Source organism: Biomphalaria glabrata, chromosome 4 (assembly GCF_947242115.1).
Source record: "Biomphalaria glabrata chromosome 4, xgBioGlab47.1, whole genome shotgun sequence".
In the NCBI taxonomy this organism is placed as follows: Eukaryota; Metazoa; Mollusca; class Gastropoda; family Planorbidae; genus Biomphalaria; species Biomphalaria glabrata.
In genome coordinates this window covers 27,027,884-27,053,158 of record NC_074714.1, presented here as the reverse complement: position 1 = coordinate 27,053,158, position 25,275 = coordinate 27,027,884, and the positions used below count along the sequence as shown (strand labels likewise).

Here is a 25,275-nt window from a genome sequence, read left to right as displayed (position 1 = left end):
TTTTTGAAATTAATAGTACTTCCTAGATATTTGAAAGTTTGGATGTTTTCAAATTCGTGGTCTTTGATTTTGATATTTTGTCCCTCTGTTTGATTGTCTCTTGTCTTTGTGATGTACTTGGTTTTACTGTCAATGACCTCAAGTCCTGCTGGTCGAGATGCTTCTTCTAGTTGTATGAAGGCTCTAGCGATGTCAGAGGTTTCTTTACCCAATAAGGCAATGTCATCAGCATAAGCAAGGTATTGTAGAGGTTGGCTGTATATCGTCCCTGTTGGTTGTGGACCCGTGTTTTTTCTCCTGAAGTAGTTTGTAATAGTTCCCCTTGTGTTTATGTGTATATTTCTTATAACTCTCTCCAGTGTTAAATTGAAAAGCATGCAGGAAAGTGCGTCTCCTTGTCTTAATCCTCGTTTAATCCTAAATTCCCGTGAGTGTTCTCCTTGTATTATGACTTTGCTTTTTGAGTTGTTTAATATCATATGTATAAGTCTTGTCAGCTTGTTGGGTATTCCAAAATCCTGTAGAGTGTCATATAGGTATTTCCTTCTGATACTATCATAAACCATTTTATAGTCTATAAAGAGTTGGTGGATTGGTATGTTGTATTCATGGCATTTTTCTAGTATACATCTTAGTGTGAAGATGTGGTCGGTTGTGGATTTGTTGGGTCTGAAACCACATTGGTAGTCACCTAAGATTTCTTCTGAATATTTTCCAAGTCTCTTAGTTATAAGCCTAGACAGTATCTTATAAGTCACATTTAGTAGAGAGATTCCTCTGTAATTACAGCACTTTAACTTGGATCCTTTTTTTTTTGTGTATTGGGATTATAAGAGCCGTTTCCCATTCTGTTGGTATTACTTCTTCCCAAATTCTTGATATTAGTCTGCGTATTTGGGAATGTAAGTCTTTCCCTCCATATTTAATTAGTTCTGCTGTGATTTGGTCCTCTCCTGGTACTTTGTGATTCTTCATGGTCCTAATTATTTCTGATGTTTCAATGAGTGTTGGAGGGTTCACTAAGGGATCTGGTCCCCCTTGTGGCAGTTCATATTCTCCATTGTCTCCATCTTCAGTGGTATTTAGGATCTCCTCAAAGTATTCAGCCCATCTCTCAATGAATCTGTAATAAGCTGACCATCTTTGTTCTCACACATGTGTGATCTAGCTTGAAATCCGTTCTTTTCATCTTTAATTTTCATATACATTCCTCTCATGTCTCCCTCCTTTGCTAGTGTCTCAATTTGAGTAATCTTGGATTTTTTCCATTCCCGTTTTTTCTTTCTTACAACTTTTGTGGCCCTTCTTCTTGCTTCATTGTATTGCTGTCTAGTGTTCCTGGTTTCTCTCTGTAGCATTATCATTCGGGCATTGTTCTTCTCTTCTATAGTTTGTCTGCATTCATCATCATACCACCCTATTTTCTCGTTCTTTTGTTTAAATCCAACTACCTCTTCTGCTGTTCTTTTGATAGCATGCTTTATTGTTTCCCAATGCTCATTTATGTTATTTTCGCTGTCCTTTTCTAATGTTGTCAGTTGCGTTTGGAGTGCCATTCTATAAGTTTCTGCAACAAGTGGATCCTTTGTGAGTTTTTGACTATCATATTGCTGTGCTCTCTTTCTTTGGTAATTGTGTATGGTACTTATTCTTTGTCTAAGTTTAGCTTTTACTAGTAGGTGGTCTGAGTCAGCATTAGCTCCTCTGAAACTTCTTACAACTAGTATGTCTGATCCATGTCTCTTATCTATGAGTATATGATCTATTTGATTCTGGGTGTTGCCATCAGGTGAGATCCAGGTAATATTCTTATGTTGGAATTTTGTGCTGCTGATAGACATTCCTTTTCCTGATGCAAAATCCACTAATCTTATGCCATTATTGTTGGTCTCTTCATGTAAGCTTTCTTTGCCAATTGTTGGTCTGAATGCTGGTTCCTTTCCAATTTTTGCATTGAAATCTCCTAGGACTATTTTGATGTCATGCTTTGGTGCTTCATCATAAATTCTTTCCAGTCCATCATAGAAGGCTTCTTTTGTGTTATCATCCGCATCTTCAGTAGGGGCATGAACATTGATAAATGATATGTTGAAGAATTTTCCTTTCAAACGTAGTGAGTAGAGTCTATCACTTACATATTTAAATCCAATGACATTACCTACCGTTTCCTTTTTAACAGCAAAACCTGTACCTAAGTTGTTAGTGCTTCCACCACTATAAAATATAGTATACTCCTTGGTTCTGAGAATGTCCGAGTCTTTCCACCTGATTTCCTGTAGGGCTACAAGGGGTATCCTATATTTCTTTAACACTTCAGTAAGTTGGGCTAGCGCACCTGCTCTATAAAGGCTTAGCACGTTCCATGTCGCAAAACAAAAATCATGTCCTTTTCCAGGCCTAGGTCGTTTTCCGTTGAGATCTGTCCGGGTTATCTTGTGTGTATTAGCTTTCGTAACAGTATTTTTTATATGACAGAGTTGTTAGCCCTGTGCATAACCATCTGGAGGGGCTGCCCCTTTCTGCTCTCTGGATAGCTGCCTTTATTTTCGGGTAAGGTGCCCTAGCCTTTGTGGATCCCTCCACTTCCTGCAAGGCAGCAGGTTTGATTTTGGTCCACCCCGGGTATTTTATTTCCCGGTACCCACCATATCTGGAGGGCATTTCCCTATCCGCCACCTGGGGAGGCGCTCGATGGGAGATCAAAAACTCCACACGAGGAAGACCCTCAATAGACAGCTGAAATGCATGGTGCCATCCCTCCAATAAATTGTTTGTTCGTGGTAGATTGTCCTGTACACAATCTCTAGCATTCCATAATGCTGTCGGAAATGTTGGAGTCACTCTGCAGTTTCGTCTCTGGCGACCAATATATTTGTTCTTCCAATAGCCATACAAATTCCCTACAACATCTGGCCAAGCATCATTTATTCCTTCGAAGGCAATATTTACATTGGCAGGTGGAAAAAATGAGATTAAACATAAAGACAATAAAGGTGATCGCCAGCTAAACTATCCTGACACACCTAAGTTTACCAATGTTGAGACGCCCTGGCTTGATCAAAGAGAGATGCTGCAGATAATCAAGAGTTCTGATTATACTATAAAACACACATCGTCATATATTTAACTCAATGTTTTTAGCAAGTTATGCATTTGAAATGTTGGTGAGATAAGAGAGTGAGATACAATTTTAAAGTACTCTCTTTCTTTGCAAATACTTTTAGATCTATTTAATGTTGAAGAAGATAGAGACCTCAAGAAAAAATCCTGCCCAGGACCTTCACTTACTAAAATACAGTACTTTTATACACATCATAAACAAGTACAAACTACTTGTTTTTGCCTGAAAATTTCGCTCTATTTTGTCTGCACTATTTTGTCACGTCACTTTTATTTATTTATTTATTTATAAACATCTTTTGATATAATTGCAAACAAAATTCCTTTTTTTCTACTGAGTAAATATCATTAATATTAAATAAAGTAAAATATAAAAAAATACTTGGAAAAAAAAAATAAGGGAAAGAACTCCACACTTATGGCTATATCTCAATAATGTAGAAGCAATTTCTCTTTTTCAATATCAAACAAAATAATTAATTAGCAATTATTAATTGACTAATTGGATAATTTGTTTTATTGATTCATGTTTTGTTAGGTATAATAAATAATTGTTTAAAGTTTAAAGTTTCAAAATGATCTGAGAATGGGTGTGGGAGAAATAGTGTGTACAATTATCAAAGGGGACACAAGCCTATATATTTAACTATATATGTAAACACTGAAGGATTAATTTCCCTTTTTGGCATCAAACAAAATAATTTATTATCAATTATAAATTGACTAATTAGTTAATTTTTTTTTACTCTTTCATGTATTGTCTTTGCCAATGAACAATAGTGCAAAGTTTCAACTTGATCTGAAAATGGGTGTTAGAGAAATAACATGTTCAAACTTTTTACCAGAAAGACAGAGTGAGTTGATAAAAGCTTTGTAATAAAATTATTGATATTTCTAAAAGACAAACAAGTGTGTGTTGTTCTTAAGGGCTTCAAGAATTCACATGGAAAACTAAGGAGGGGCTGGCACTTATATTGCACACTTATATTATCAGAAGATAATAAACAGATATACATTTTTTGTTAATGTAGTGAAGCCACAAAAAAAAAAACAAGGTGGAGGAGAGGACAAAATTGTGAAAAGGCTTTCTGTCGTGCACTGCTTCACAAGAGGAACAAAGAGATTTCAACCTAAAATTCAAGGGCCAAAACTGTGTTAGATTGAAGGATGCAAAAATAAATAACCAGTAGAGCCCAGACTATAGCTAGTATATGTTGGCTACTTAGAATGACAATCATATGAGATGAAAGTCTAGGCATTAGTTATAGTCAGAAAGTTGCCTTTCACACAGCATCCCTTCTCCACACAACTGTAGCAAGGAACCTCAAGTTTGGTATCAACAGCATCACAGGTCCAGACAAATTGTAGCAAGGAACCTCAGATAACAAAAACAGTTTGGTATCAACAGCATCACAGGTCCAGACATATTGTAGCAAGGAACCTCAGATAACCAAAACAGTTTTGTATCAATGGCATCACAGGTCCAGACAGATTGTAGCACTGTGTATTGTAAGCTATCTAAGGATCACCAGATACTGATGTTTCCTAAAGATTGTCTCCCAAAGTTTTTCACTGGTTTAGATGAAAGGCAGTGAAGGTTTTGGATTCAGAGTTTTCCTTCTCCTAGGTAGCTTACCAAGTCTAAACAAACCCCATCTTTTAAAAGCTTACTGATTAAGGTTCAGTTACCCACTTTGCCTTTTGTGATAAGTTTGGCCAGCCTCATTATCTGAGCAACATATGTGAAGGCTAGGAGTTGAACTGGTTGTCAGAAAAATGTAAGATGCATGTCATAGTAAGCAATTTATAGGCAATGTCTTCAAATTTCCTTTTAGTAGTGGGGGAAGGGGTGATTTTATCATATTTTTTTGAATCGTCCACCTTTGTTCCTCTGAACATGATTTTGTTAGGATAATTTTTAAAAAGCAACAACAATCAAACACTATTAGTGATTAGAGAAAAATAAGCAAAAAGCAAATCAGAACTTACATGGAATAAAAGAAAAGTTAACTCAACTAGATAACTAGAAAACTCCTCAAGAACCTGAAGTCTATAAAACATACAAATGATGAACTAAAGTTAGTTTTTCTATTTAAGAAATCTAAGAAATTTAGACAAATGAAAAAAAAAAACACAAACTAGAAAAGCTGCTATAAACTTTCTATTTTAAAAATTGAATGCTTTAAAAAATGAAATAGAACTAGGATAATACTAGCAGATCAGGAGAACAAAGGCTATCTATAAAAAATGTGTTGTCTACTAGTGAATCTACTCACTTTTAAGATAAGAAATATCACTTTGATGTCTGCTTTCCTTGTCCATGTTGTCTGCCTCTATCAGAGCAAGTTGGAAAAGCTTATAGTTAGTTTCAGCCAAGTCAAAATCTCTAGATATTTGATAGAATGTACCAAATGTATAGTAACAGTGACACAGGTATAACTGTAACTCTGATGTTAAGCAAGGGCACTGAAAGAAAAATAAATAAAATACATCCTCAACCAGATATACTTAAAATGTTTTTAAGACAATTTTTATAATTGAGAAAAAAATAAATATCTACCTCTTTGATAAGCATTATAATTAGTTCCAGTAATTCAAGACAGTGATCTTTTGAGCCACTATTGTGCAAATAGTTTGCTATGTACCAGCCAATTGAGACAATATTTAAACAACTCATTGAAATCTTTGGGTGTATACTTGGTAGAAACATTTCATCTTGAAAATCAACAATTTCATCTGCAGCCTCTGTTAGTGACTTGGTTGTTAACTAAAAACAAAAACATAAAATAACAAGATTACAAAGACAGTTTGTGTGGAAACACAAACTCAAAATCGGCCCCCAAAGTGATCCACTCAGGCAGGCTTCAATATTTTCAGAAAAAACATCCGAATGAAATTACATCATAGACAAATGACAGATAAGAATGGAAAAAGAAGGTTGACAGATCTTGTGTAGTGCCTGAACGGTCCAGAAGGTGAAAGGATAGGTGAAATAGAATGTAAAGTTAGACGTGAACCTGGCCTAACTAGTTCCCCTTTCAGACCTTGTGGTCTATAGGGCAGATGATGTAAAGTTCATGTTTTTGTGGTTTACAGTTAACGAAGGTGTCATATAGTCAGCACAATGACCAACCGCCTTTACTTTTCCCCAGAGGCGCCCAAAGATTCCGACGTTGAAAATCCCAGTCTTCACCAGGATTCAAACCCGGGACCCCCGGTTCAGAAGCCAAGCGCTTTACAGCTCAGCCACCGCGCCTCCCCTGGCCTAACTGATGTCTAATTGTTTTGAAAAGGCTCAATCTCTCATTTGAATCCTCAGGAAAATAAACAAATACGCAAAAAAAAAAAAAAAAAAAACACTTTACAAGATTACTATTTGTTTTAAATTATGTCTAACTTATAATGGGGGCTGCTAAAAATTTAAAAAAAAAATTAAAATAAAATTAAAAAAAAAAAAATTTTAATTTATTAATTTTTTTTTTCTCTAAAAAAAAAGCTATAAAAAAAATCCCTTAGAACTAAGTGACAGTGGAAATTATTTTTATAAATGTGACTGTTATCCAATGACCTCTAATCTAATAGCTTTCACCAATTGATTAACTTAATTAGTCTCTTATATTTGTCTTACTGGAATGAGATGTTTAGAAAACAATTTGGATTATTTCTATTCAATTATTTATTAATGCATAAAGCAAAATATACATATTCTTAGAAATTCATTGAAATAATATTTCAATATCAACGTGATTCTAAGAAAAAATTTCAGAATTCTAATAATTGCCAAACAAACCTTTTTCTTACAAACAGCTTTAAATGTTTGCATGTACTCAGAGCCTGCAATTATTCCAGCCTTGTGACACACTGACCAATATAAATGAAGATCTTCTTCCCATAGTGGAGTCTCACACTTCATGAATTTGTCAAGCAAACTACAACATGTGACACAATAGTTCAAGTCAAGAGTCTATAGACATTAGATTTGTGAAGAATGGTGAGAGATGAGAAAACATCCCTAACCAAAAGAAACTAGAGTTGTAGCCTCTTACAGAGCCTGTACATTTTTTCTTCAGAACTTAACATTAACTCTTTCTCTCCTAATTGACGATAACATCGTTGATTTGACCTCATGAAATTAAATTATTGTTTAATTTTATAAACTTTATTTTGTGTTATCTAAAAAGAGCATTCATTCCCCTTTAATTCTAGACCAAATAAAACATTTTCTGATAACAAACAACAAAGCTATTGAAGCTCAATCATAACAGGGTAGAGAAATAGTATTGAACAAAATGAAGAAATTCGTCGAAACGTGGAAAAATAAATACGGAGAGAAAGAGTTAAGAAACTTTAGTTATAAATTCTCTTTGCAATTATCTTATATCTAAATATCAACTATATATCTAGCTATCTCTGTATATATCAATATATCTATATATGTCTCTCTATATCTATCTATATCTGTTTCTGTATCTATATCTATCTAAACATCAATATATCTATATCTATTAGGGTTGCACCAAAGCCTAGCCAAATTTGGCTCTGGCCAGATATCACTGCAGGATAGTTGGTCGGATAGTGAAAAGTACACAGTAGTATGTACTTTTTAGCAGTATGGGTCTATCTCCCCACACCTTTTTTTTTAGCCCATCATATTGAGTTTATAGACAGGTGACCACATTAGGACATGTTGACGCTGTCTAGAAGTCATATATCTTATGAAGAAAATGAGTTTACTTGGAGATAAATCTCATAGGGGGGTGGAGTACATGACACACCCCTAAGAGTATAAACTTTTGTTACACAAACTATGAGTATGTAACTCTATTCCCATACAGAATTGAACTAAATTTTAAAAATTAAACTAGAATAGTGTTATATTTTTAAAAAGTAGTTGAACTAAAATTTACTCATTTTAAAAATTAAACTAGAACAGTGTTATATTTTTAAAAAGTAGTTGAACTTAAAGTTAACAATTTAAAAAGATAATTAAATTAAACTAAACTAAATAATTACCCTTTGACAACTTTTCATAATTGATTTATTTGTTTTATCTAGACCTAGCTAATTGTAGGCCTTAGTTATGGTTCGATCTAATTATTTTATTGTTGTAGAAACCTTTCTTCAATATAAAATCAATTATAAGGAAGACATTTCTTAGATATGCTCTTGCACAATACAATAAAAAAGATGTGTGTTTTGTTTATATATATTTATTTGCCTTGAATTAAAACCTTTAGAAAAAAGGCTACTTTCATTTTTTTTTTATTCTATCAACTTATTATATAATGGAAAATCTTACAGTAAAGTTTAAAATCTCATCAAAGAAATAGATCTCTATATTTAGATCTAATAACAAAAGAAAAAATTGCTGTAGTGTTAATAAATTTTTAACCTCTGTAACTAGTGTAAGTAGATTTACATGATTTAAAATACAAGCCTCATGAACACCTGATGGCTTGATATACAAGAACATGTACATCTACCCACTATACTAACCAGATTGCACCTATGAGAGCTTAATAACATTATACATTGACATATTCTACACTGAGAAATCCCATATACCTTTTTACCTCCAGCCAGATATCCAAAAATTAATATCCGGTGCAACCCTCATATATAAATATACATAAAGTTAAAGTAAAGTTCACCCTTTCAAACCTTGTGATACATGGGGCAGATTATGTTAAGTGAGGGTTTTTCTTTTCCCCAACTAATGTCAAGTACCCATTAGAGCTGGGTGAACCTAGGAACCCCAATTCAGAAAGTCAAAAACTTAACCACTCAGTCACCACACCTCCTATATAAATTTAATTTCCAGCAATGATTAACTTTAGACATTTATTCTCTTTGTAATTATTTTTATTTTGAAATATATATATAATTTATAGCAATTATTATCTTCCGAAGTATACAAATACTGCTGTCAATGATTTTGCATCTAACCAAAAACCAAGCTCTACCTGAAATTCGTCAAAATCTTTGATAACTCAGAACATTTTCTTAGCTTCATATGTTGCCATGGCAACTCTTCCATGACTTGAATGTCTAATGGTTGTTGGAGGAAGTAGTCAGCAAGAAAACAATGATATGGTCGACTTTTACCAACAACTTCTTCATGATGGATTGAATCAGAACCAGATGCCATTGGGGGAATAACATCTAGAAAGAAAACATAGATCTAGATTGAAAGAAACTTTACACAATGTACAACACAAGCCTTCACCACAAAGAATGTGCAAAGTAACTTAATAGCCAGTAAGATTATAGAAAAAAATATACACCGTACAGAATTGTCAGTAAGACTTTAGGAAAAAAAGTACTTACTAAATTAGATCCCCTTAAAAGGCCATTTAATATTAAAGAAAACTTTTTTATCTATGAAATTAAGTAACATTCATAACTTACTAAACAAACTACATTCCACAATTTCTCGTATGCTCTGGTGAGAAAAGATTAAACGTCCATCTAATGATTCCAACAAAGTGCCATCAGTTGATAACCTAAACTGAAGCCAATCATATGATGTTATTTCAGAATCATTTCTGTAACCAATCATTTCTAAAAGTGATACAATTTGATGTTCAAATAATCCATTCCGAGAAGCAGCCAACAAGCATAGTGCATCAACTACCCAACCTTGAGATTCTGAAGAAGACAAATTGTTCTTAAATTAGAATGCACTTATAAAAAAAAAACAGTAAAAAAAACATTTAAAAAAAAAAAGTAAAAATCATATAAAACAAAAATTAAATCTATTTACCAAACTGTTTTTCCAAGACTAGAGCTTGTGGTGATGGTTTAGCTAGTGTCCAACTAATGTCCTCTATCCAATTTTTAAGACAAGCATTCCAAAAAGTACTCAAAGAACTCATCTATCCAGATACAGGAATGTAAAGATATTTGATTATCTATAAGAAAAACCTTTCTTTATTAACAAACAATTAAATGAAACATTCATAATAAAGAAGAAAAAATCTGAAAATAATGTTTTCTTTTCAAAATTATAACTGAAAAGCTGTGCTAACAGTTAAACAGTTTACTTTTATATATCTAAATAGTGTTGTTTTAGTTCCTAATCTCTACACTTTTTGATAAGGAACTAGATCCTATATTTTAATACCAGCAATTCTAGTATTTATGTATATTTAAATTTTATTTAAAAAATGACTCTAAGAGTTTCCTTTGTACATACATATTCAATGTATATGTATATAAAAGAGAAATAAATTCTCAGCTTATAGACCACATTGGGAAAACTCGAGGTTGACAGTTATATAGGTTTAAAAATGTTTCATTATAGTAAAATTAATAAGGCTTGCTTAAAATTTCTCATAGATCATAATGTGCGTATAGAAATGACGTCAAAAGGGAATAATTACTTCGTACATAAGCAAGTTTTAATAAATGAATAGACAAATAAGAATATTTCAGAAATTAGCTCAGGAAAGTATCAACACTCATGTGCCCCTAACAAATTACTCTACCAAACAAGGCTTCCCCTGTCACCTGGTATACAGTTTATAATGTAGCAAAATATTTGTTGACAGAGTAAAACAGAAAGGGCAGGAGTATCTGACTAGTTACCTCTATGAGAGTCCATAAAGTAAAGTTCCCCTTTCAGACCTTGCAATCTATAGGGCAGATGATGTAAAGGTCATCTGTTTCTGTAGCCCACAGTTAACAAGAGTGTTGTATAGCACAATGACCAACCGCTTTTACTTTCCCCAACTAATGTCAGGTACCCATTAGAGCTAGGTGGACTCAGAGGCAATTAAAAATCCAAGTCTTCACCAGGATTTGAGTCTGCTTTACCGCTCAGCTACCAAGCTTCCTATGAGAGTCCATACCATACTGTTTATCTTTGTCTCCTTTCTCTTATCAGTAAGCAAAAACAATGGATTGATCAGTGAGACTGTCTAAGTGAGGATCTTTATGGGTAAGTATATCCTTCTCTAAAATGTATGAAAAGAAAACATAGCTATATATCACTGTGTGGCAAGGAAGTAGCTTTCATTTGAGCAAGGCCAGTACAGCTGATTTTACTTCACCAAAGTGATTGGAGAATTTCTGTTGCTGAAGTCCTTTGGAAAATTGAGTAGCAATTTAAGCATTTAAAGTAGTTATAGTAATCATGACCCTACAAAAATGTCATGCTATGAACTTCTATATCCCTGGTAAAGAATTGGATGGATATTTGAATACCAAAGTAAGGATAATAGTTATGATCTTCACTTCATTACTATCCTAGTGATATGTACTCCAACTCCACAATATAACAACTCTGCTAGTCTTAAAACTCGCATGACATGGCCTAAATTGTGCAGATGTGCCTAAACTCAAACTCAAACTTAAAACTCGTTAGGTATACCTCTTCAAACAACTTCTAGCACAAAAAAATGGATAGAGTGGACCAAAAGTTCTGCTATCTAGGAAGCTTGGTAGCACTTCTATTGTCTAAACTTTTAGAAATGAAGAAAAGGTTTAACTAAACCAAAGTCTTACATTTCTCTGTTACACTTAGCCACCAAAAATGATGGAACCCAATCAAGTAACAGGATTATCCCTTATCATCCATCAAGGTCTATGACATGCACTACCCATTATTTAGTCATTTAAAAATAAGCAACATTTAATTTTTAATGGTTTGGAATTATGAGGGTGTTTTTTTTTGTCAAAATTATTTTTTACTTTAACTTCTTTTAGTGACTCTCTAAAAAAAATAAAGTGTATCAAATCACCTCTGCACAGCTGTCAATGAGAAAAGAAAGGCTGCTGTAACATCTATAGTTCTTGACTTCACTAGCTACAAGTTGGAAGTTCAAGGCTGTCTGCATAATTTTGAGATTAATTAAGTTATTTAATGTCTTTTCTCCTTGTAGTAAATGTGGAATCTGATTTAAATGCCTCTTCAACTGAAACAAAAAATTTCAACCCTTATTATTATATTGTTGAAACTCTAGTGGCAAAGTGACAGTTAATAAGTGTGTGACCTATTGACATGCTGCTAAGCAGTTAACTGTGTCAATGAACAAGGGAAATACTAGAACCTAGTACTGTACATGAAAATCACTAGTGACTGGTCATATGATTGAAAAGCCTTTGGAGAAACATAGATGAAGTGTGTAAGGCAGTTGAGTTCAGCACAGCAAGGAAACCGTACTGTTAGTCTGGGTACACAGTATGTTAATATACAGTCAAGCATTTGCAATCAGTGCTAATTGTATAGTATTGGCTGTTATTCATTATTTTGGAACTCTTGTGTTAAGTTCTTGAGTTAGATATGTTATGTTGACAGTTTGCAGAGAGCATGATTAGAGAGTCTTAACAATATATAAATGTTTAAAACAAACTGAAAATAATATTATAATAACATGAAATTAAAATAGCAATGAATCATTTTGTAATGCTGTGATGAAACGGTTCTCTTAATGTATGCTTATTTATCTTTTTAATAAATCCCTGATTATTTCCTTTAGCAAATGTATCTTTTTTAAATTTAATGTTAAAAGAATTTTTAAATATGACCCAATGGGACAAAAACAAAAAAAATGTTTTCTATTTGTCACACCAATGTATTTTTAAGATATTTCTCAGACATCTGTACATTTTTTTTATTGTGACTTCAGTTGTTCTCCATATTTCAGAACCATACCATAAGACTGCCTTTAGAGTTAAAGATTCTTATTTTAGTCTTGTTAGAGATGTGGGGAGATTTCCAGGTTGTTTTTAGTGTGTAAATGTCTGATGTGCTAAATTTATATAATGTTTAATGTCTTCATCTGTTCCACCTGATACACTGATTACACTCCCAAGGTATATAAAACTATCTTCTTGGTCTATGGTCTGAGAATCCAGTTCTATGTCTCCATTTTGATTATTGTTTGCATTAATTACTTTTGTTTTTTGGTGATGTATTTTTACTCTTTTTCCCACTTCACTTAAAACTGTTGCCTTTTCTTGCATATCCAGTAGTCATCAGAGAATTCCAGATCTTCCAGCTTTTGTGTGAAAGTCCATTGGATTCCTTTCCCTGAATTAGAGCAAGCTTCTTTTGTAACCCAATCCAAATCAAAAAGAAACAGGAGTGGAAAAAGAAGACATCCCTGTTTGATTCCTGTTGTGACTGGAAATTCCTCTGTCAGTTTGCCACTATGGGCAAGTGAAACCATCATAAAGTTATTTGATTTTTGTTAGTACTTTATTTGGGATCCCATAATGTCTCATTATTGTCCAGATAGATTATCTGTAAATACTAACAAAAGCCTTTACAAAGTCAACAAATATTTCATAAAGAGTAGATTGCCATTGGACACAATGTCATATTAATATTTTAAAATACCTTGTTAACTGTAAGAGCAGCAGCACTGTGGGCTGCAGTCCAGTTTCAAACAAAGAAACATTTGTTTTCTTGCAAGGAATTTTCCACAAAGAAATTAGGGCACAATAAGAGAGGTCACTAGTAAGGTCACAAGTCAATTTAATTAATTATTATTGAAGTGTAGATGTATTATACTTGCCATCTTTGATATTATCTGGCTGTCTTTCAAAGTATTAGGGCATTTAATGATCCTGACATCTGTTCTTTGAGAGAGATTGTAATATGATATATCTGAAGGTGTTGTTGTCAGTACAAATTTACAGGTTGAAGGAATATTTACAGGTAACCAACAACAACTTTTCACCTGAAACAAAATAATTTAATTTTTTTTTAGCATTTTATCAAAAGTATACATTTCAATCTGTTACCCTACCTTTTCTTTTCTATTGATCAAACTTTGCACTAATAATGCCATATGATTTAATACTTTTTATGGATTGTAAAAAAACAACAATACTGAGCTGTTAACATGTGTTGTTGTTTTTTCACGATACTTTAAGACATTTATATAATGTGCTTTTCTTATAATTAATAGATAATTTTAATTCCCTATTTGTTTTGTTTTTTGGTGGGGGAGGAGGAGGAACTGAGCACCACTATCATAAATAGTTTTGTGCCAATCAAATTATACTTAATTCTGTGCTCAATGGTATACAAAATTAAAAATATTCAAAAGATTTTGACAACTAATCTTAAAATTTATTTCAAACCAACATTTTCTGATGTGCTAACAAATAAGCATGTAAACATTTCTCAAAATGTTTTATTATTTTTTTTAGAAATAATTAGCCAAATTAAAGTTTTTGAATTATATTTTATACTTTCAAAAGTTGACAGCAAAAGAAACTAGCAGCTTCTCCCTCAGATGTTAAAGGCACATTCTGAAAATAAGGTGGCAATAAGAAACAAGGAAGTATTACTCTGCTCTGAGCAGTAGACATCTAGGCTGACTTGAAAGCTGACTTACACAGAACATGGAGATGTGGGAGAACAACAGATCTACATTACTAAGATATTTCTATGTAAGTGTAACAGTTAGCACTTCAAGATTGACAACAACAGTTGGGAGAAAAAAAGACAAATATTATATCACAAGAAGAGCAAGCAGTGAAAGGGATCCTAGATCACATTTGGGTAGAAACACCAAGAGCAAGAAAATGGTTGAAAATGTTACAACTTTGGAGATTTTAAAAGCAAAACTTGTGTCCCTGCATGTGTCACAAGGATTGGCCTCTTTAGCCGCATGAGATCATCTCTTGAGACATAAAATGTCACAGATAAAATAAAGGGAATCAAATTAAATTACCCAAGTCAAAGTTAAGTAAATTTTAACTTATGTAAAAACTTTTAGCTTTTATTCAAATTCTTCATTAAAAATAATACTTATTTAACCCTTATTTATACTTCAATATCAGATGAATACTAAACATGCAAAAATAATTAAGCCCATCTTTTTGAAAGAACAAAACATTGCAAAAATTCACTTACCATTGGAATACTTTTATCCGCATCACTCCCAAGTTCATCAATGCCATCCAATACAATAACAGAAGGGCCAAGTGCTAGAGCTGCACTAAAAGACTCACACAGGTAAATAAAGTTTTGATTTGTATGATCTGACTCAATCTCCTGACAAAATTTACTTTTATTATCTGCAATAACAAATAAAGCTCATTTTTTTATATGAAAAGGTCATTTTTCAAAGAAAATATTAATCTGAAATGGCCAGGGGTCTACAAATATATACTTTCATTAAAATTACTAGAGCTGAAATCAAATGACATATCTCCTTCATGCTGTTCTCTCATAATGATGGCTTTTAATTAATACAATAATAAAGAATATTGATAAAGACTATATTTACTTTCATAAAAAAATAAAAACATCTTTTGAGTGGTACAGTAATTGATTAATAAATAATTAATTAAGTTTGACTACAATTGTCTTCCTTATCATTAGTACTATAACAATAACTTTATATATCATATGGAAATATAAACAAAATACAATTAATAAAAAAAAAAAACACCACACAAATACAAGCAGTACGTGTTAATTAGGCTTCTATTTGTACTTCTCATAGACATTCTTTAACACCTTAAAAACACCCTGACTGTAAGGAATAGTAGAATCAAAGAGTTGTAATGGAGAGGAGCTGACCACTTTGTCCAGATCTGATGTAACTGTAGTTTAGTGGGTGCATTCCATCGTTAAGGATTGTATATGTTTTTTTCATGGAATAGTTCTTCAAGCGATGGTAACTGTGTTTGAATGATATATGATACTTTTTTAATTAGTCTATTTAGTCAAAGTCTTTGTGCAATTGAAGTAGTATGATATCAACAGATGAAAGCAAAAGTAAGTAGACTACTGATGATAACTGTAGAAATTTATTTTGTCAATTTTATTTTTCAGCTTCCTAAGATACAAAAGTCTTTGATGTATCTTGGTGTTTGACAGTGCTCATATTATATTAGATTGTTGTTTATGAAAGTGGATAGATATTTATATTCTTGCACTTGCTCTACAGTTTGTCTGTTATTTGAATCTCTGCAAGATAGTCAATATGCTTTTTAAATCCTCAATGATTTCTTTACTTTTCTGGACATTCAAAATTTTTAAGTTGGTAGAAGTTGTCAATAGTTGAATGAAACATTCCATAGGCTTCACACCTATATGGTCCTTCTGAAATGGCTTAAGTACAATGTCATGTCTCCATTTTCCTAGATTCGAACCCTGCCCACTGATATCTTCTATCATCCCCTGCAAGACCTTTGAGCTAGGATTTAATTATCTTCCGATCTGAAGGAACATCTGAAACATGTAAAACATTTTACAAAACAAAAAAAACTTTTTGGATACAAGCTGTTTCCATGATCAATGGTCAAATGAAAGTTGTGAATTATGCCAAATATTTTAGACTCTGACATAAACTGGAAAGTGCTCATTCTTTTTTTTAAAGAATAAATGAAGTTGTTTTCTTCTAATACTCAGCTTTTATTTATGGACTTCCTTCAGTAATGTTAATCCTTGTTAAAACATTTACTAACTTTTTAGAAAACACATTTTTTAGCAGAAATGAATCACATATAAAATAGTTGTTTATTGAACTATGTTTGCATGATAGAATGTCCTGAAACCTGCATCTACACTGCATTCTTTTCTTTCATTTTGGAAACAATGTGGGAAAGCTTGTGCATCAACAATTTACCCAGCACAATGAATTAATTTGGGTCACAGAAAACACAATTACATGCTCATAATACAAAGAAGTGTACACTTTTAAGAACACAATACAACTTTTCAGAATGCTGACAAACAGAAAGTTTATTCTTAGAAACTTATGGCATTTCCTTTCCAACAGACATTTGCCTAAACACAAATTAGTCATTCTATACAATTGTTAATGCACAATTAAATGTATGAAGTAATGTAGTTATTTTCTAATTTGAAAATATCATTCATTATAAAGTGAATAATCTTGTTTTAATATGCTGAAAAAAAATTGTATAATTGGCCACAAAAAAAAAAAAAAAGTAAAAAGACAACACAAACTGAGCTAATCTACAAAACATAAATGTTCTGTTATTGACTACACAAACATTAAACAAGAGACTGTAAGCTGGAACAAAGAAAACATGTCAGCCAGGATGGACTGTTTTTAAGAAAAGTTGGTGTGCCCATGAGTTTGGGATGTTGATGTTTTGTTATATTCTTACTTGCATCCTCTGACATACACTTAGTGCAAATGATAGATTTCTTAGTTTTCCTTTAAAAAATGGATGCCTAAACATAGTGATTAATATGATCTTGACATTGTAAGATGGTCTTCTTAGATATGAAAATGAAGGTATTTGAGAATTATATACATGTAGCACATTGGCATTGCATTCAATAATAAGTAGAGCCAGAAACACAGCTTTCTGGCTTGTAATTGTGACTTTAATTAAAAAGAATACTAATGCATGAATTAAAAAAAGCAAATAAAAAGCAACATTAATACAAGAAAAAATGTTAAACCTTGGAACAAAATAGGAATAGAAATGATCAGTAATATATAGCCACGGTTTTGATTATTAATTAAATTTCATGCACACAGAAGTCAAAATTATTACAAGATAAAACTAAAAATGGATTATAGATAAGGATGCTCTCTAATTTTGTACCCCAGTAGACATCTGCGTACAGCATATACAGGGTGCGTCAAAAAAATGTATACACACTTTGAACTATCATAGACAATTTATTTCCCGTTCTATAATGCTAAATTTTTGGACATGGAAAGCTTAATGTCCAATTGGAAAACTAAATTCGACCAAATTATGCTACCCATAAATCCCAGTTGACGTCTCACCCTCTCCTGAACCCATTCACAAAATTCTAACCTTCGATCTGAATCGTCATCACTTAGCTGTTGCACCAGCCTTGAAATGTACACACGAAACTTGCCTTCCCTCAGAATGTGTATCACACTACTAGCACTTACATTACTCTCATGTGCCGCTTGCCTTGACGATTTTTGAGGTGAACGCTGAAACAGTTCCAAGACCGCAGTTGTGGACTCATCACTTGTAGCTGTACGAGGTCGCCCTGGTCGACCTTTATGCACATCACACACTGTTCCATGAATTTCAAATTTGTCTCGTAGACGTGTAGTTTTTAACCTTGAAGGTGGTTCTGTACTATACTCACTGTCTTCGAACTTTCAGTACCACTTAATTATCTGCTTCCGCTCTTCAAAACAAACTCAAACGCACGTCTGCTATGTTGCAATTAATGATGCGGAAAGCCACCAGTTTGCCCAGTTTGAACATTATTCACATTTATTTTTCCCATTGGACATTAAGCTTTCCATGTGCTGAAATTTAGCATTGTAGAACGGGAAATAAATTGTCTATGACAGTTTAAAGTGTGTATACATTATATATATATATATATATATATATATATATATATATATATATATATATATATATATATATATATATATATATATATATATATGAGAATTTTTAAAAAGCAATGTTTCTCAACCTTCGGCGAGAAAAAAAAAACCCAGTCATGTTGAGGCCTTCCTATTGCAAGTTCGGGGGTCTCGGGGAGCACCTTAAGCTTTGCCAGTGGGGTTCGGGGCAAAGTTCCAAAGACAAAAGCATTTTCTTGCATTTTCACTGCAGAAACACATACTCCTAGCATCTACAGATCATTCATTATTCATTAGTGGGGTTCGGTGCAAAGCCCCGACGCCTAGGGCGTTTTCTTGCATTCTTCACTGAAGAAACGCATTTTTCTGACCTAAAGCTCATTAATCATCCTATTTAAAAAAGACTAATGTTGAAAAATATTCTAATATGAATTTATAGGCCATTAATACATTGCAAATAAAACCTATTTTTTCCTTGAAAAGATTAGATACCCCACATATTCAGATTAAGGCTGAAGATCGCCGCCGAAAAAAAAAATTAATTAATATTATTCAATAATATTCAATCATAATATGTGACTTATAGTTCCAAATTTATTTAACTAAAAAAATATCAGATTGAGTTAAGAAAGGAAAAGGGCGACTAGGAAATTATTTTTGGGTTTAGAACTCATCTCAATCCTGACTCTTATACAGAAAAAATTTCGTTTGAATTCTAACTTTTCCAAAGCAAAGTCTTTCTTAAAATAATTATGATAAATTCATGTGAAATTACATAAACTCTGTCTGGAAAGGGGAGGGGCGGTAGAGTGAAAACGATTAATCCTCGCGCCTTTTTATAATTTCTGCTAATGATTGCATTTGACATTAAAGAATAGGGGTGGGGCGACTCGATAAAAGAGTTTAATTTATAGCATAGTTAAATTATATTACGGAAAGATTTTTTTTTATTTTGTAATTTCTTAATTATAATACAAAGAGAAAAACTATTGCTTTGTCGGATGAGGGAAAGGAGGTGGCATGTATCGCCCCTCCCACCTGGTACAACCGTTTTTCATTTTATATGTACAAATCATAAAATTTGAGATAAGAGTGTGGTGCGACATAATATACAATGGGTTCACATATCAATACGTAGTTTATATTATATAGATATTCAACTAATTTTGTTCACAAACTATGATTTCTATATAAAAATAGGACAGGCCCCCCCCCCAACTCAGAGGGCTTGAGTGGGGAGGGCAGTACATGCATACATACGGCCAAAATACCAGAAGGGAGCGACATAATATAAAATAATTCAACAAATTTTGTCACAAACTATGATTTCTCCATAAAAGTAGGACCGCCCCCCCCACTCAAAGGATTTAGGTGAGGAGGGCAGTAGAGGTATTCACCCCCCTCCTCCCAACATGGGAACGACATAATATAAAGATCGGTTAAAATATCAATAACAAGTTTTAATCATATAGATATTTCATTGATTCTGTTAGCACTTTCTAATATTGACAAAACAACTACGTTCCCATGGTATCTCTACATATGATTCTCTCTATCTTCTCCTCTCTTACATACAAGGCTCAAAATCAAGACTTAACACTCTGTTCTCACCCGATTCCATAAAATGTGATCTCAATTTTCTGATGCTCTGTCTGATAAAGTTTTTAATACTTGAACTGTGACAAGATGCAGATACAAAATGTGAGACCACAAAGGTGTTGCTGCCTTCATCTTTCAACAGTTTTAGCCATTGAGCCACCAATGTTGATTTACCAATACCTCTTTCCCCTACAAGCAGTATCACATTGGTATTGCTTTCTGTCTGAGAGAATCTAAAAGAATTAAATTATTGTGATGAATTTTGAATACCTTTTTCTTGTTAGTCTTATCTAGAAACTAATATTTTTTTCATTATTAAGCATGAGAGAGAGAAAAAAATCTATTAAAGGCTTACTATGAGTTGCAAGCCAGTACAGTTAATGTCATGTTTTCCCTGATAAAACTTTCTAACATTCTAATTTGTTTCTATCATTTTAAGCAGATCAGAAAAGATGGAAAATATTACGTTCTACATGTTCAGCAAAGCTTTGGGTATTGAAGAGCTGTTGTGTAAACAAATGTGCTGGTCAGCAGAAAAAATATTGAACATTTTCAGAAATACTATAAAAGAAAGACACTAAGATATTTGGGTTCATTGTAAGTTCATTGATCAATGCTGGTTACTGTTATACTATCAGTCAAAGTCCTTATTAAATTAATACTTATATAATTTACACATAGGATTTTTTTAAACTGCAGTTTGATTTATATTCATTTTCTGTGACAATTCAATCAATTATTGTCATTTAAGTGTATTTGTTTGAAGACTCCACAAGTGTTTGCTATAATAATGAGCCATAAAATTTATTTCAATAATACACATAGTTCAACTCAAAAAACTAACACAGTAATTAATTAATTGATATATATATATTATATTGTTACGATCTTCTCTCTCTCCTATCAGGCGTTCTGTTCTGCTCAACACACATCAACACAATAACCTGACAACAAGAGTTCCAAATAATCTGGTACTTTAATAATGAATGAATAAATAGATAACAGCCAATACTAGACAATTGGCAACACAATCAACTACTGAAAATGCTACACTGTACATCACCGTACTAAACTGTACTGTCTCTATCTCTTCCTGGACTCATACATTTCACCCGAGGACTCCACCAGTCCTGGTCTTATCGGTGTTCTGTCTTGAAATGCACTGCCTTCCACACTCTGTCTCTGGTCCATTCAGGCTTCTAATCAAATGACCACAACACAGGTCATATTCATAAGCAAAGTTCATACCAGTACTGTCCCTTGCCCTTCAATATAGCATGCTAAACTGTATAACTAGCTTGTGTCACATATGTCATCTGATCATACACGGTTAACCCTATCGCGCCGCCAATAGGGTCACAGTAATATATATAAATATATATATATATATATATGCCTATATATATATATACCGGTATATATATATATATATATATATATATATATATATATATATATATATATATATATATATATATATATGTGTGTGTAAATAAACATGTATGTTATGCATATATATATAATTAAACCTTTTAGTTTTAAAATGAATTAAAAATTGTAACTATGGCTAATTCTATCGCATCAAAGTAAATAATTCAAAATTGAGTTCAGAGATAAATTTGTCAAAAAATATGGCTTATGTTAGGGATTTTTCCAATAAATTTTTAACACAGAAATTTCCTCTTTGTTTAGTTTTTGATTTATAATAATAATAATAATAATCTTTATTGTCCGTAAGGAATTTTGTTCTACAATTTGTGCATTACACCAAACAAAACATTGTAACTATAACAAACTAAAATGTATATTCACACCTGACTCGCTCATAATTTACATGTGAAAAGTTTATATCAGATTGTTTCTATTTAGTGATTTGATTGCCAGGGGAACAAAACAGTGTTTGTGTCTGTTTTTGCTCATGGTGTCTTGTATCTCTTTTGTGATGCTAAAATCACAAAATCCTGACCCAAAGGGGGATTTTTTTTATTTTCTAGAATCTTTTTAGTTTTTTTATGGATATTTGTCTCAAATAGCTGCCCAAATGGGGCTTGTTTTTTTGCCAATGACTTTACCAGCAGCATTTAGGATTCAATAAAGTTTTTTTTATTTTTAAAGCTCAGATTGCCATACCAGGCAGTGATATTAAAACTTTAAATATTGCAGATGTGAGCATGATAAAACTTAGTTAAGGTCTTTTCACTAACATTAAATGAGGACAGTTTTCTTAGTAGGCCTAATCGTAATCTTTGCTGCCCTTTTTTGCTGATATAATCAGTATTTGCAGTAAAATTTAGTTTATTGTCTAGGATAGTACCAAGGTATTTAAAAGTTTGCACTATTTCAATAGTCTCTCCAGCTACAGAAACAATATCATTTTCCTTCTTTTCCCAACGAAAATCGATTATCATTTCTTTGGGGGGTTTTTTTTACATTTAATAATAAAAAATTATCTTTTCAGTATTTTTCAATGTGTTCTATTTCTCCGAAATACTCATTTACATCTGAGCTCTCTGATAGCAGGGCAAGAAGAGCCGCATCATCAGCGAATTTTGTGAAGGAGCAAAAAGAACTATTGGATTGAAAATTATTGGTGAACAAAATGAACCACAATGGCGATGTCACAGCCCCCTGGGGCGCCCAGCTGTGAAAAAATATGCGTGCATTTGATATTACATTGTCTAGCCTAACCCTCTGAGGTCTATGGGTCAAAAATTCATTAGCCCATAGTATTATATATGGATTAATCTTCAACGCTTTCATTTTTTCAATAAGTAAATGAAGTTGTATGGTATTAAAAGCTGATGAGAAATCAATAAAAAACAATCTTTCATAAGTGTTAGTTAAGTCCAGATGTTCGTAGACACAATTTAAAATATTTAGGATGGCATTATCTACACCTTTACCCTTTTGGTAAGCAAATTGTAAAGGGTCCAACTTACTACAAAGATCATTCAGAAGAAACATCTTAACCAGTTTTTGTAAACATTTAGACACAATGGAAGTAAGTGAAACAGGTCTATAGTCATTTATTTCCTTTGGTTTGGAAACCTTTGGCACAGGTGCAATTATGGACGACTTCCACACAGATGGTATCTCGTGGTTTAGTAATAAAATGGAAAAAATCTCTAGGAAAGGTTCAGCTAGTTGTTCAGCACATTCTTTTAAAATTCGCCCTTTTATACCATCAGGCTCAGCAGCTTTCATTGGGTAGACGTTTTTGAAAATGTTGCAAACTTGCTCTTTAGTAATTGCTAATTCTCAACAGTTGTTAACTTTGACATCTTCCAGGGCTTTGAGTCTAAGATAATTAAAATTATTAGTGTTTAAACGACAATAGAAATCATTTAACTCGTTGGATAATGTTTTGTCGTCTCTTGTAGCAAGATTATTTTTACTTTTGAATTGTGCTTCTGCAATTTTGTTCATGATACCTTACGTCTGTCATGTCACTTGTCTTAATCGAGTCCTCCAGCTTGGTGCGATAGTTTCTCCTCCCTTCCTCAAGAGCGATGTTGACATTTTGTTGAGCTCTTTTCCTTTCCTGTCTGTCACCACTCATATAAGCTCTTTTCTTTTTGATAATTTCCCATTTATTTTTGCAGTGACCCATGGTTTATTGTTGGGGTATATCTTGATACTCTTAGTACTGATACACATGTTTTGTAAGATCTGGTTGACATTATGTAAGCAATAAAATACAGTAACTTACAAAGAGAAGAGAAAGTGATTTAATGAAATTGTGGGAGTGATAAAAATGAAAAACTTGAGAAAAAAAAAAAGAAAAGAATATTGAAGGATCACAATTGCAAACTAAATAATAAAAATAACTTTGAGATACAAGCTAAAGAGATCAGAAGTTTGATTTTACAGTGCTAAAAAAAAAACAAAAACTTATCATATGTAGCTTATTAAGAATTCCTATAATACACTTCCTATAATATGAAACAAAAAATGCCAAAAGTTTTTTTTTGCAGATATCTGCCATAGATGCCAATCTCTAAAGGATCAAAATGGGACTATCATTTGGTAAATATCTCATTGTGTTAATTAAATTTGGTTTTAAATAAAATGAAAAACTAACTAACATTACTAACCTCTTATTTTCATTACTACTGACTAAAGAGCTGTGAAGAACTATATTTTTATTCAGATCAGTTTTATGCTCTCCTGAGTTTAAAACAAAGTCAGTTAGTTGTTGAAATACATGCTCTAGTTCTTCTGATGCTACAAAGTTTTCAACATGGCAGTTACTAAAACATTCTTGAGCCAACCATTCTTTATGCTGCTTAGTTTCTGAATTTTAAAAAATTAAATTAATTAATTATTTCTTAAAAGTCAGACAATTTTAAAATAATACATGAAATAATGTACTCATTCTAAAGTCTAGTGTAGTGCAACTTATCAATTAGCAGTTATAATCCAAATAAAGATGGAAGGGAAGGAGGGGTTTAAGTTTGTTTTTGTGCCAAAAATATGTTACATAGAAATGGTTGTTTAGATGGGCAGAATTTGGCATTGGTTAAAATGCATGACTGAATGCATGACGCATAGAATGTAATCAGCTTCTTTTTTGAAGTAATGTCTGTATTATATAAGATAAGATGGGCAGGTGTTTTCAGATCACATCCAGAATCTAAATAAGGTTTGTTTCAGTAATTCACAGTACTTAGGTTGTGGACAAAAGAGAAGGTAATTAATTTTTTTCTTCTTATTAATTAGCCATATATTAATTAACTACTTATTAATTAAATGTATTTTATAAAAATTTCACTTTGAGAATCTATTTCATTTGCCAATGAGTAGAATATATAGTAAACATGGCCTACACAGTCATTCAATATGGTGGCATCACCATATAAAAACTTAAGTTCAAAATTAGTGAAGTAAGCTACAGAAAAATCCAGACCACTGGTTTATCCAATGGTACATATTAGACTGAATCACAAGTACAATGCCAATAATTTACCCTAAAGCGACAGCTGAGTCTTATTCTCCCACTTGTGCTAGACAATAAAATATGAAAATTTTACCTGTTATTACTCTCTGTGTGTTAAGAAGAATGAAATAATTGAAATGGCAGAGGTTAATTCTCCCCAAACATTTTTTTTCAGTTTTCTCCCAATATCAAGCCAATTTGCTGTTTAACAGCAAAATTTTCTACTTCTTTTTCGTTCCAACTTTGAATGTTTAATTCTAAACTTTTAATATCTTTCTTTAAACATGTAGATGTAGACACAATCAAAATAAAGAA

General features: G+C 32.5%; 1 protein-coding gene across 13 annotated transcripts in view; it reads right to left on the bottom strand.

Moving 5' to 3' along the window:
• LOC106068067 (putative tetratricopeptide repeat protein 41) overlaps positions 1 to 25,275 on the bottom strand; it is a 67,650-nt gene that overhangs the window by 24,570 nt on the left and 17,805 nt on the right. For 12 of the 13 annotated variants that reach the window (XM_056025627.1, XM_056025630.1, XM_056025626.1 and 9 more), the window contains 11 exons: positions 24,119 to 24,317; positions 20,037 to 20,257; positions 14,990 to 15,153; positions 13,641 to 13,805; positions 11,862 to 12,035; positions 9,884 to 9,995; positions 9,529 to 9,768; positions 9,084 to 9,282; positions 6,911 to 7,049; positions 5,681 to 5,887; positions 5,397 to 5,586 (listed from right to left, as the gene is read on the bottom strand). In XM_056025627.1, the coding sequence (XP_055881602.1) occupies positions 5,397 to 5,586; positions 5,681 to 5,887; positions 6,911 to 7,049; positions 9,084 to 9,282; positions 9,529 to 9,768; positions 9,884 to 9,995; positions 11,862 to 12,035; positions 13,641 to 13,805; positions 14,990 to 15,153; positions 20,037 to 20,257; positions 24,119 to 24,317 (2,010 nt within the window). The remainder of the gene's footprint in view (positions 1 to 5,396; positions 5,587 to 5,680; positions 5,888 to 6,910; positions 7,050 to 9,083; positions 9,283 to 9,528; positions 9,769 to 9,883; positions 9,996 to 11,861; positions 12,036 to 13,640; positions 13,806 to 14,989; positions 15,154 to 20,036; positions 20,258 to 24,118; positions 24,318 to 25,275) is intronic. The other variant, XM_056025639.1, reaches the window with a different exon arrangement.